The sequence below is a fragment of the Gallus gallus genome, chromosome 1 (assembly GCF_016699485.2).
Source record: "Gallus gallus isolate bGalGal1 chromosome 1, bGalGal1.mat.broiler.GRCg7b, whole genome shotgun sequence".
Lineage (NCBI taxonomy): Eukaryota > Metazoa > Chordata > Aves > Galliformes > Phasianidae > Gallus > Gallus gallus.
In genome coordinates this window covers 69,192,396-69,204,897 of record NC_052532.1, presented here as the reverse complement: position 1 = coordinate 69,204,897, position 12,502 = coordinate 69,192,396, and the positions used below count along the sequence as shown (strand labels likewise).

Genomic DNA, 12,502 nt, shown 5'->3' with positions numbered 1-12,502 from the left:
CTGAACCAGGCACTGCTCTAGCAAGACAAGACTGAAGATGGATCTGGTCAGAGGTACAAATGAGCCCGACAGGAAAACTCAGCAATTAGGCTGCAGGTTCTGACTGGAAATTTAGGAGTCTCTCTCTCTCTGTTTAAATTTATAGTAGGAAGGGTAATAAGTTCAACTTGAATTTGCTTATGTCTGCACATATGGATGTGTACGCATTATCTAGAAAGGGATGTGGCTTCAATATCATTATATGCCGATTATTCTCTTTTAAAGCAAGGAATTCTGACTAACCAGCATCCATCTCGTCTTCTGATCAAGTACTGCAGCAGCAACAGCCCATGATGATGCACAAATCAATGCGCTTCCCCACCAAGTATCCTCTCGGACTGCAGCAAACATTCTTGAGTGAACCAGGAGCACAGAACTCGACCCTACGCACTCTGTACTTGTCTCTCCATCCAGCTGCAAACTCAATGCCATCCACTGCAAGCACAGAGAGTAACTCAAGATGGAGCAAGTTCTATCACCAGTCTATTAAAAGGAACAGCCCTAAAATGCAATGATTTTCAGGTCAGCAGATAGTCAAAAGCAACCAGCAGAAACTTAGATCACATTGTAATGTGAAATTTGTGGGAGGCAGATTTGCTTCCTCTGAGGTGAGAAATGCAGGAGCGGCTGTATCTTCAGGCTACTCAGCACTTCACTGCTTGTCAGAAATGCAGATGCCCCTCAGGAGCACAGCACTGGCACTCAGCAGCAGCGCACTCTGTCCTGAGCATTCTGGACACCATCTGAATGCCAAAGGCCAGTTCTACATCAGAGCAATTTGAGCAATTACTCCTCCAGCACCAGTTTATGAAGCAGGGTGCATGGGCACAGCCAGCACAAAAAGCCATCTGCACAGCAAAGAATGCATGTGAGCAAGACAAATCCCCAACATAAATAACACTGCCAGCATGAGTGCCACCTGCAAGGTGAATGAAGATTAAGTTAAGACTGCCTTACAGCTTTGTATCTTTCTAGGATCTACATTAAAGGCACCTCTCAGAATCATTTCAAAGCTAAATACTTCTGTTAGAAGTCTCAAGCAGCCACTGAAGCAAAGCTGTAACACACTGAGACAGAGGAGTTCAATTTTTTGCAGTGCATTCACACCGATGCACCTCTGGAGACCGTGCAACAGACAGCATTGAAAAGAGAGCTTTTAACAGTGTTCAGTGCATCCTGTTCAAATGAAAGAAGATGAGATCTGTTTTCCAAGCTAAGTCCAATTCTCCCATCTTGTTGTGTTCAACGGGATGCCTCAGAGTTGAGATGTGCTCATCATACAGAAAGGCAATGAGGTAGATCTAAGGAACCTGTTTCTGAACCTCTTCTCTCTCCGGAGAGCAATTACCTGTACAAGCAGCCCCATCATTTTAAAGGAGCAATGAAGAAACGACTTCTTCCAATTTAATTCTGCATGCGAGCTTATTTCCTCCTGTTCTTCCCTTGAGAAAGCTGAAATGGATTGAGCAGCACAAGCAGTTCCACCTGAACAATCCGGAGATGAGCTTCAACTTGTGCAGAGCTGCTGGAAACAGGCATGTAATGCAGCACCTCTGCCCAAGTAGCCCAACACCAGAGAGGCAGGAGAATACTTCCAGACACAGCATCTCACTGTTACAGAGGCACAGACCCTAAAACCAATCCTTTAATCTGCCCTGATGTGAATAAAGCCTTATACTATGCAGCTGCCTCCTGCAGCAGTCAGTTCTCTCCACCACTGATAACAATAGGCAGCACCACACGTTGCTCTTTTTTGGAGCATTTTCCTGATCTCTATGTCCTCCCTGAATTGTGTCATTGGGAAACAACACCAAGCAATTAAGCACGTTGTATTTCTCTGGCTGATTCCTCCATGAAACCTATATATAGATACACACAGATAATAATAGAAGGTTTATTTTGCCAAACACCTGCTGTCCATGTCTTTCCTACAGTGTTGTGAGGAAATCCAAGCACTGCAAGTAACCCAGCATTGAAACTTGCAGCAAAACAGCTCCTTTACTTCAGTTCAAGGACATCACTCTTTTAACAACAGGAAAAAGGAGATATGTGTATTTTTTAGTTCCTTTTATCGATGAAGATAAAATGCAGCATTATTCAAAACAGTTTATTTTAGAGGGTCCGAAAAGCAGCTCACAGCCAGCACCCTGCTATGGGTTCTACCAGCACCCCAACAGTTTCCTAAGCTACTTAAAGCTGATCTGGCACAGATCTGCGTTGAAAGTCCAAGATACACCAAGACCGAGGTACGTCACAGTTACACCAGGCAAATGTAGATTTTATGCACATTTCCATATAACCTCATGTGGGGAAAAACTGTAATCCACATGGTGACACGAGCACTGGATTTAACACATCCTGCTTTTCTCAGGATGTGTGTCACGACTTAACACAGAAATATACAACCCCAAACAGCACTCTCCCCGTAGACAGTTCCTTTTCTCTTACAGCTTCCCTCCCACATGGGCTTTCTCCTATCCTACAAGGGTCGAGATCACCTGTAGCTTTTCCTGTACTGGCGCTCCACTGAGGTCTTTCTGTTCTAACTGGTCGCTCATTCTGACAAAGTCTGTGGTCATTTAATAATGCTGATGGCTGGCAGTTTTGTCTCGTGGGCATTTTTAGCCAAATGATGGGTTAAAAACATTCCTGGGAAGGAAGAGGAAGGAAGGAGTCACACAGTGAGATCACACACCATGGCCGTAGGAAATTGGATTAAAAACGGTCTCCCAATGAACACCAGCAGTTGTTGTTTAAGTCAGAGTTGACTAATAAGTCAGTTCAGTCATAACAATTCAGAAACAAAAGTATAAGAAGCAGTGGTGTAAAGCAAAGGTTGAAGGGACATATTCCAAGTCTTCCTCGAGCAGTTAAATAACTCACAGAATTTTACTCTTAAAATGTTGAGGAATTGGACCTGAAATCGTAACCCTATCTCATCTCCAGGCACCTGCTAACAAAGCACTACACCATGTCACGCTGCTAAAGCAGGAGTAGCAGCAAAGCTGCTAACAAGCTACAGTCAATACCTCAAATACAGCCATAGTTACTATCACCACCATACCCTGGACTTGTATTTACTGTCCCACGGTAAAGAAAAGTTACAAGCTTACAGCGGCAGTCTTGATAAGCCTAGTGAACACGCCTCTCTGAATACAAGCTCCCTGAAAATAGATTACAGCATGTTATAAAGGACTTTGCCAAAAAATATTTACGCTCCGCTGTTTATGGGTTGATAGCCACACATAGCAGTTTTTTTATGGCATGGCTGCCAATCACAATTAAAAAAAGAAGCCCATATTAAGTAACAAAACCTCATTCTATGGCTCTCTGAGCTACATAGCTCACGGTCAAGTCATGCACAAAGAATAAAAGGATAAATATAACTGGACAACTACTGCACAGACCAGTTTAAAGGTCTGTATACACATACAGTCAAGATGGCAATGGAATCATAGAATCATAGAATGGCCTGGGTTGAAAAGGACCGCAATGATCATCAAGTTTCAAACCCCCTGCTATGTGCAGGGTTGCCACCCACCAGACCAGGCTGCCCAGAGCCACATCCAGCCTGGCCCTGGAATGCCTCCAGGGATGGAGCATCCACAACCTCCTTGGGCAACCTGTTCCAGTGCGTCACCACCCTCGGAGTGAAAAACTTCCTCCTAATATCTAACCTAAACCTCCGCTGTCTTAGTTTAAAACCATTCCCCCTTGTCCTATCACATAGCAGGCTTGTCTTTGCGCTGTGATACAAAGGGCATGCCAGTGAAAGCACAATTTATTAAAAGTTTTGGTTTGCTTACTTCTCATATTTTAGAGGCAAGAACGGTTTGGTTGTGGCAAGTCAGCAGCCAACCTTTCAAGTTGCTACTGGGGAGAGTAGCTGGTGGGAAGGACAGCAGTTAGTCTTGGAAGATCACTGACCTCTGCTGGTCCACTGGGAGCTGAGCAGCAGCTGCCTGAAGGGAGGCAAGGAAGTCCCCAGGGGTGGAACAGCTCCTCAGCCCAGGAGAAAGTTGCCCATACAGTTCTTATGTGGTCTGTCAACTCAATTCAGTGCCATTTCAGTGAGCTTCCAACTTACTTCTGCTTCACAGTCACACACCAAGACTGAGCTTCCAGCCCTGCAATTTGCTTCTGTGCCCATGTCCCAGTGCAAGCTTTGGAAGAGCCTTTCTTCCCAACACTGACCCCAGTCCAGGACCTCTTCACAGCTGAGCCCTTCGTCCCCTTGGTCAGGGCTGTGATCCTTGTGGCCTGCATTTCAGAGCTACCCCACTATGGTGTGCAATAATATGCACAGCATGCCTTCCACGGGCCTTAAAACTTCCAACAGTGGAGAACCTAGAAGAGTAGTAAACTATTTCCCCTTAAAATAGCAGCACCACGTGCTGTGCATAAATACGTCATGAACTGTGCGGAGGAGGTGGTCTCCAGGCGTGGGTGTTGTCTCTTCTCTGTTCCCCTTGTCAAACTGGAAGGAATACTCTGACTAAAAGCTGTCACGCATTTCCATTTCCTTCCCATCACACTGGCAAAAGCATGACCACACTTTCTATCACTGCAGCTACAAGTCTTGAGAGAGCAAGCACCAAAGGCAGCTGCTAAAACTTGCTATCCCAGAGCTAAGGGGAGCTTTGGCCACATGGGTTGCCAAAGCAGAGAGCAAACTCAGCAAGCCAAGCCAGTGGCCTCAGACCATACCCTAATAAACATCACCTTGCCACACTGAAGCTTCTTGTTGAAGAAGCAGAGCTGTCAACCTGTTCAGGCTTAAAAGTCAGTTCTGAGTGAAGTATGTTTTCCAAGCACATGCCACCATCCCCTCCTGGGGATGGGCTTTCTCCATCACCTTTCTTCAGCAGTGACATCACCGGAAAGGCACAGCTGCTTCGGCTGCTCCTCAGCACAGCCACAATGGAGAAACTTGATTAAAAATAGATAACAGAGGAAATACCAGAAAGCCACACCAAGACAGTCACGAGAAGGGAAGCAATATCCTGCAGCCACATTTTTTGAGGGCAAATATCCCCAATATTACAAAGATGCCTTCTTAATATCAGGGGCAGTGAGTAGACAAAGGGCAAAGCACGCTCGCTCAGAAGACTGACACTGGAATTACCTCCCTGCCCCACATCCATCAGGCACCAGAACGAGTCAAGGCTGATGTTAGCCCACCAGAAAGCCCAACTACACTGCGGCATAAGGAACCGATGTGCAGAGGGCCACAGTTTGGAACAAGGGGATGAGTTTCACCACAGAAGCGGGCATTGGGTCAGTCAGAGAATCAGAGGGCGACAAGTGGAGGAGCAACCGCTTAGTGGAAAAGTTATAGCTTGCCCACACAGGGCCAGGCCATCTTTATCAAGTCCACTGGCAAGACGACAACTTCTTTTTCGCAGATAGGGAGCCGCGCCGCTTCACGGCACGCAGTCCTATCTCTGCACAGCCTTCGGTGCGAACAGGCGGTTGGGAAAACACGCGACGGCAGCACCCGGCGAGGAGGCCATGGCAGGGGCGGCCCACCGGGCTGTGCGCCCCGGGGTGGGCGCCGTCCTACTGTCAGGACCTCCTCCGGGCGCCAACCGACGGGGGACGCCAGCACCTTCGTGCCCTCTATTACCCGTGCTGGCGCACTGGGGCCGAGTCTCTTTGCTGAAGCGATCTATGGAAAAGCACCGGGCAAGACAGCTGTAGAAGCTACGGATAGACCGGGAACAAAACACAGGTGGATTTAATCATTCCCTCACAGCTTTACCACTCTCGCGCTTCTACCGAGAAATAAAAACGCCCACAATCACCTTTATTCCCAGAAGTTTATTTTACAGAAACACGGGCCGGGATTCCCCTCCGGGGCCGGCGCCGCTCAGCGGCCACCGAAGAGCCCCAACCGCCTCCACGCCCACCCTTGGCGGCCGGGGCCCTCCCGCGCCCGGAGAACAAAGCGGGTTCAGCCCCGCCGCTCCCGCCGCGGACTGCCCGGGAGGGACGGGGGCTCGGATGCGCTTTCCTCTCTCCCGCGCGGACGAACTCACCCTCCTTGGCTTTCTTCTTCCTCGCCAGCGTCCCGCCGAGCTTGCCCAGGAACGACTCGTCCTTCTTCATCCTGTGCGGCCGCAGCGTCGGGGAGCGGATGGGAGCGGAGGACATGGGGCTCCGCCCGGGGCAACCCGCCCGATCTCTGCCCTGCCCGGGGGGCTAAAGCGGCACGCGGAGCCGAACAAAGCCCGGCAGCGGGGGAAGCGCCCGGCGAGCCGCGAGCGAGGGCGAAGAGCCGGCGGGGAGCGGGATCGGGAGGCGGGGGGCGTGCGAGCGGCGGGCGGGCGGAGGGCAGGGGGCGGGCTGGGAGCTGCCGTCCGCAGCGCCCTGCCACGGCGGGAGGCGGGCCCGCATGGCGAGCCGGCACGGCGCGGGGAGAGCCGGGCTGCTTCCTCACGGCGCCGGCAGGCAGGGCGCCTCAAGGAACGCAATTAGTGTAAAAAACGTGAAGTTTCAGGCAGCTGTGTTGCTGTCGGCGAGGAAAGCGGGGCTGAGGGGAGCCCCTGCGCTCCTGAAGGAGCGGGCGGGCACGGAAACGGGACATCCCGGAGAGTTTTCGTTACGGCGCGGGCAGCCTGACGGGCTCTGTGAGATGCACAGAGCTGAAAACAGATCCAGGAGAGTTCCTATAGCGTCAGGCTGGACCCTGCAAGCTCTTGTGCGCATACTTAACGTGAAGCTCCTGAAGCAGTACCTAAAGTTGTGGCCGTGACCTCGGCCACGTCCCTGCAGCCAGGGACGCTGTTAATTACCTACCGTTGCATCTGCATACAGATTTTCTGATTTTCCTTGTTGAAAGTATTATTTTACACAGTGACTAATGGCATTCAAGAAAACAATGTTTTCTCACCTCACTGTGCCTCTAATTGGTTTTCTATCTGCATTGGAACGACAGGATCCCCTCGGGGGCTCCGCACCTCCTGCTTCATCCTGCAAATCAATGGGAGAGTGACAAAGGCTATGCAAAGCCCGGATCCGAGCTGTACTTTCAAGTCTGGAGCAGCACCTGCAGTTTGTCTTCAATGGATTAGGTTCGAGCTTACCATGTGCCTCTGCTCCAGCACGAGGACCGAGCCCCCACAGAACCCCCGGGGCTTCTCCTCAGGTGAATGAGGTTCTCTGAGCAGTGCTGCCACATCTGGAATTTCCTCCAGCCCCACACTACCGCTACAGTGTGCGTTTCCACACAACTTAAGTAAAATACTTCACAAAATAACGTCTATTTCAGATCTTCACAGCAGCAGCTGTCCCTGCAGGCCACATTTGTTGTGTTGGGCTGCTGAGCAGTGATCCTGCCCTGCTAGGCTTTCCACCAGGGGCCCCGGGCACAGAGGCTTAAAAATGGACTGGTGTCAGTCAGACCAGCAGCTTGGGAAAACCCAGGCAAAGCCTCTCTGAAGGAATCCGACTCCTCTAGAAGTAAACGAGGCAAAAACCAAAATGTGACCACCCTATGCTCCATAGGCTCATAGGAGATGCACAGTGGCCCAGAGGCGGGTCACAAAGATCAAAGGTCTGGAGCGCTTCTCCTGTGAAGAAAGATTGGAGGGATTGGGCTTATTTACCTAGGAGAAGGCTCCAGGGAGACTTCATTATTTACTGAGAGGGCAATGAGGTACTGGCACAGGCTGCTCAGGCTGTGGTGCCCCATCCCTGGAGGAAATCAAGGCCAGGTTGGATGGGGCCCTGGGCAAACTGATCTAGTGGGTGGCAGCCTTGACCATGGCAGGGGATTGGAACTGGGTGGACTTTAGGTCCCTTCCAACCCAAGCCATTTTGAGATTCTATGATTCTGTGACTCTGTGCTTGAGCCTGTAGGGGAGCAAGCCCCTACAGAGCAAGCCCCAGTGTATATTAGGGCATCCTCTGACCCTAAGCCTGATATAGCCTCTATAGATTCACTAATTGATCAGTCTCCATCATGGAAACGATGCTAGTACTGCACCGGTTTTGTGACAGCCATTCATTACAGAGTGCACACAGATAAGGCACGCTGGCCTGCCCTGCCAGCTGCCCTGCTCTTCCATGTCCCCCATGCAAAGCACTTTCATGGTGGTGCTGAGCAATATGCAGTGCTGGGGGATGAGTTGCACCCCTGGAATAACAAGAACCACCTTGCCAGATTTAAGAGCTGCACAAGCTGAGCAGCATAATCAGAAGGTGATGCTAGTGATGTGAGTAACTGGTGTTCAGACAAAGTGCAAATTGAGGGCATGGTTAATTCATTTATTTCTTTAAGTACTGATCAATCCTGAAACTTTACACAAAATCTCTTTTCTCGTTCCTTTCCAGAATTTCTTTCTCATGATTTCAGAAATTAATTTCAATAAGTGGAAATCCTGCTTAAGACATCAGTTATAAGTTCAGCTTCTCTTCCTGTTTCCTCAGCATGTCTGAAGTCTGCCAGCAGCCTTCGGTTCTGATCTTTTGTGTTGCAAGGTCCTGTGATCTGTGTTGCTTGGGGCACACAAGAGAGGGTGCTATCAGGATCCAACTGCATGCAGTGTTTAGTGTGGAGATGATGCAAACAGCAGTGTCTTCATGGTATCGCCCTCATCACTCAGGCTCCTTGTCTAATGGGACTCTCCCCTCACATGCCCACCTCCCTCCCCAAGCCTGCTCAGGTTGTCTTTACAGATTGTCTTTACTGCTGTACCAGGCTCTCACACCTTGCTTTGGTACAGAAACTCACAGGTAACGCCACCTTTAACAGTGTGCAAGCTTTATGCTGTACTACTCTTGATTTTGTCATGTATGGTAAACCTGAACGAAAAATGAGGCAGTTCGTTCTGGATTAACAGCTCCTGCCTTCCTCAAACACCTTCTTGCCTGCAAATACCTCACAGCAAGTAAAACTGCCTTGTGTTTGCACATGACAGACCTTTTGATGAATACTTTTTATCAATGCTGCTTCTTTGGAAGAATAAAAAGATTCTGTTTCCTCAAACAGGCATGTTGCTCATGGCAGGGGAGTTTTATATTTGCTAATGGAAAAAGTGGGTTCTCCTACCAAAAACTTCAGGTATTTGCCTGTGTTCAAATACATGCTCTCCAACTAGCACACATTTGTTCCAATGAACATCTTAACCGTTGGAGTTGTTAATGAGATGCAAGGTTGCCACCCAGATTCACGTGTGGTGCGAATACAGACATCCTTCACACAGAGTGTCCAAACCCCAAACCCACAGCGCCAGGCTGGCCAGCAAAGCGTGCCTGCATCATGTACAGTGGCTGTGTCAGTGCTGTGAGTGCTGAAGTGTTGCAAAATTTGTTAAATAAGTTCATGCTAATACAGCTCCTGCAGATTCTGGGAGGAATGCTCTAAAAACCTTCACTGAGTGGCACCCACGATCTATAGGACTTATGTGTACAGAACGAACACTTGTGTAAAATTAACTCCGTGCAGCAAAGAGCTCAAGGCCAAGCATACATTGTCTCCACAGACAGCAATAGTCCCTGCTGTTATTTTCACTGTTTAAGTCAACATTAAGATCAATATTTTGGGTAAACAGAAAAAAACCCCAGACAATAAAACAAAGCAGTGGTGGGGGCCAGGGGAGTGGAAATGAGCAGTAGCCTTACTTATGCCAAGGAATGACGTTCACTGCTTAAAATGCCCATTTCATTTATTGTACATTTTTTGGGGGGGAAAAAAAACATCTTGCAAAATTAAAACAATCAGCAGGGAAGTCACTTGCGTTCTACTGGCAGGTTAGATCATCTACAGATGTAATTTCCAGTGCATCCAAAATAGCCTGAATGTGTACAACAAATACAGGTCACACCGAGGCACACAGATGTTGATCTGCAGCAGGATGGCACGGTGGATGTTTTATAGAATCATAGAATCATAGAATCGCTAAGGTTGGAAAAGACCCACAGGATCATCCAGTCCAACCATTCGCCCTTCACCAATGGTTCCCGCTAAACCATGTCCCTCAACACAACATCCAAACGCTCTTTGAACACCACCAGGCTCGGTGACTCCACCACCTCTCTGGGCAGCCCATTCCAGTGCCTGACCACCCTTTCAGAGAAGCAGTATTTCCTAACGTCCAGCCTGAATCTTCCCTGGCGCAGCTTGAAGCCATTCCCTCTCGTCCTATCACTGGTTACACGAGAGAAGAGGCCGACCCCCAGCTCACTACAACCTCCCTTCAGGTAGTTATAGAGAGCAATAAGGTCTCCCCTGAGCCTCCTCTTCTCCAGACTGAACAATCCCAGCTCCTTCAGCCGCTCTTCATAAGGCCTGTGCTCCAGACCCCTCACTCATGTCATAACGTTAACACTGAAGTCTTAGCTTACACTTAGCTTTAAGACATTGTGGTTATCCAACCTCTGGAGAAAAGCAAAACCAATTGCTTCTCATAGCAGAATGTTTTTTAATGAAATTGTAATCAGAAAAGCTGAGTACAAACTCCAACCAAGAAAGCAGAAGCTGGTTCACAAGCTGTGCGCAGTCCAACAGCATATGAAACTGAGCTGACTGAAGTACAGCACTTGAAACGTAAAGACCTACATGCAAATATCTGTCGATAATTGAAAGAAAACCACAGAGATACATCCATTCACCTCCCGCTTTGATATCGTTTGTTTACGAAATAAACTTTTCAATTTGCTGCATGAATAGAAAGCATGTCAGCCTATTGCAAAATGAAAGGAAGCTGGATTGTTTGAGACAAAAAAAAAAGAACATCTATGGCAAAAGAAAGCAAAGCACGCTTCAAAAAACAAAGCAAAATGTGGAGCTCAAACAAACAGTGATCTTCTAAATAGGAAATGAAGAACTTATGTCAGGACTTCATCAAGTGTTTGTTAGTCTTTAACAACCTAGCTGGCCAACAGCCATGCAGTGACACAGCTGCTGAGCGGCCCTCCATCTGCAGAGCGTGTGCTGTCTGCAGAACAGCTCTGGGGATGCAGCTCCATCATGCACTGCAGCCCCTAGGAGGAACTATAAGCACTGAAGTAATTACACAGATGAAGAAACTCTGCCTCACATGGTACCTGCCACCTCAGCACTGTTCACACAACATTAAGGGTCTGCAGCCATGAGGTCCAGCTTCAGATACAGCCCTTGCAGATGTTTATCACCATCTCTCTGTCACAAGCTGTAAAAGCAGTAACATCTCAACTTCTCTGTAAGTACTGTGGTATCCAAGACTGTCCATTCAAGCAAACGTCATGTTTCTGAATCACAGTTATTACTGCAGGCCTTCCTTACACCATTTATCCTTTTTCAGTCGTCTACTCTATGGCCAGAGATGCACTAACTGGTTTTACTTAGTGTTACAGCCAGTTCTGCAGGGATTCTGCTTTCTATCTATCTTACCCATCCCAACGATAAACATCTGCAACGAATTTGAAATAGGACTAAGAATTAAATTATTCATATCTATATTCTACTCACATAACAGCGCGATTTGGCTGTTGCTTCCAGAGGAATATGGGAATGCATTCCTCTCTATTTTGTGCATTTGTTAAATGCCATAAGAAAATGTGGTCTTTCAACATAGTGCAATACAGGCAGGGAAACAGCGACTCGGGTAAAGGCTTGTGATTTTCAGTTTATTATTACTGGTAATTCTATTGCGTATGGTAAAGCACAGGCTGTCAGCAGATGTGCTTAAAATGCTTGTTCAGTCCTTAACAGTTTCCCCATCCACTCCTTCTTTTATTGCAGATCACAGTTTTCTCAACTGTGGACCAGTTTACTAGTGTGCAGACTAGTGTGGACCAGCTTACTAGTGTGAGGTTGATATTATTTCTACTCAGGAAGGCTGCCTTGCCCTCTAAATGGCCAAATGATGCTAGCTTAGGAATCTAAAGGACTAAACTCGAGACCTTAACAGCAATGTCCACAAGCCCAAGTTCCAAAGGCAATGGAATACATCTAATTTTATCAATATGAGCAAAATGAACTTTGAACTCCTGGGAGAAAATCCTAACAGAACTGTGGTATCTAAACATTTCCATTCTTCCCACTGAAAATATTTCTCTGTGTCAAAACGTAGATGGTGTTGGAGAAAAAAAGCTAGTATTTGTTGACATTCTCAACATAGTGTCATCTTTTATCTTACAATAACAAAAAATGAGAAATGTTTTGTTAAACATATTTGCTGTAAAGGCTGTCAGATGCACACACTGAGAAGATGTTCTTTATATTGAATGTTGTTATTTGAAATAGACCTGACTTCTGTCATTCACACAGTTTTTTGTTTTGAACATCTGTGATCCTGCTTATGTAAACTAATAAAACTTTATAAAAAGGGGAAGGATGTCAACTGGAGCTCTGCAAAGACATATCCTAAGCTTTGTATTTTAGAAAGTGAGCTATCAACAGGACCAGATTTAGTCACTGTATTAGTGCAACAGCAATATATACCAGTGGTAATAGTAACATATACAATTGTAGTTCCTT

General features: G+C 47.5%; 1 protein-coding gene across 1 annotated transcript in view; it reads right to left on the bottom strand.

Moving 5' to 3' along the window:
• PARVB (parvin beta) overlaps positions 1-6,328 on the bottom strand; it is a 58,801-nt gene extending 52,473 nt beyond the window's left edge. Inside the window, exon 1 of the mRNA XM_416459.6 lies at positions 6,078-6,328. Coding sequence (XP_416459.2) covers positions 6,078-6,192 — 115 coding nt within the window. The 5' untranslated portion in view covers positions 6,193-6,328. The remainder of the gene's footprint in view (positions 1-6,077) is intronic.
• Between the last annotated feature and the right edge of the window lie 6,174 nt (positions 6,329-12,502).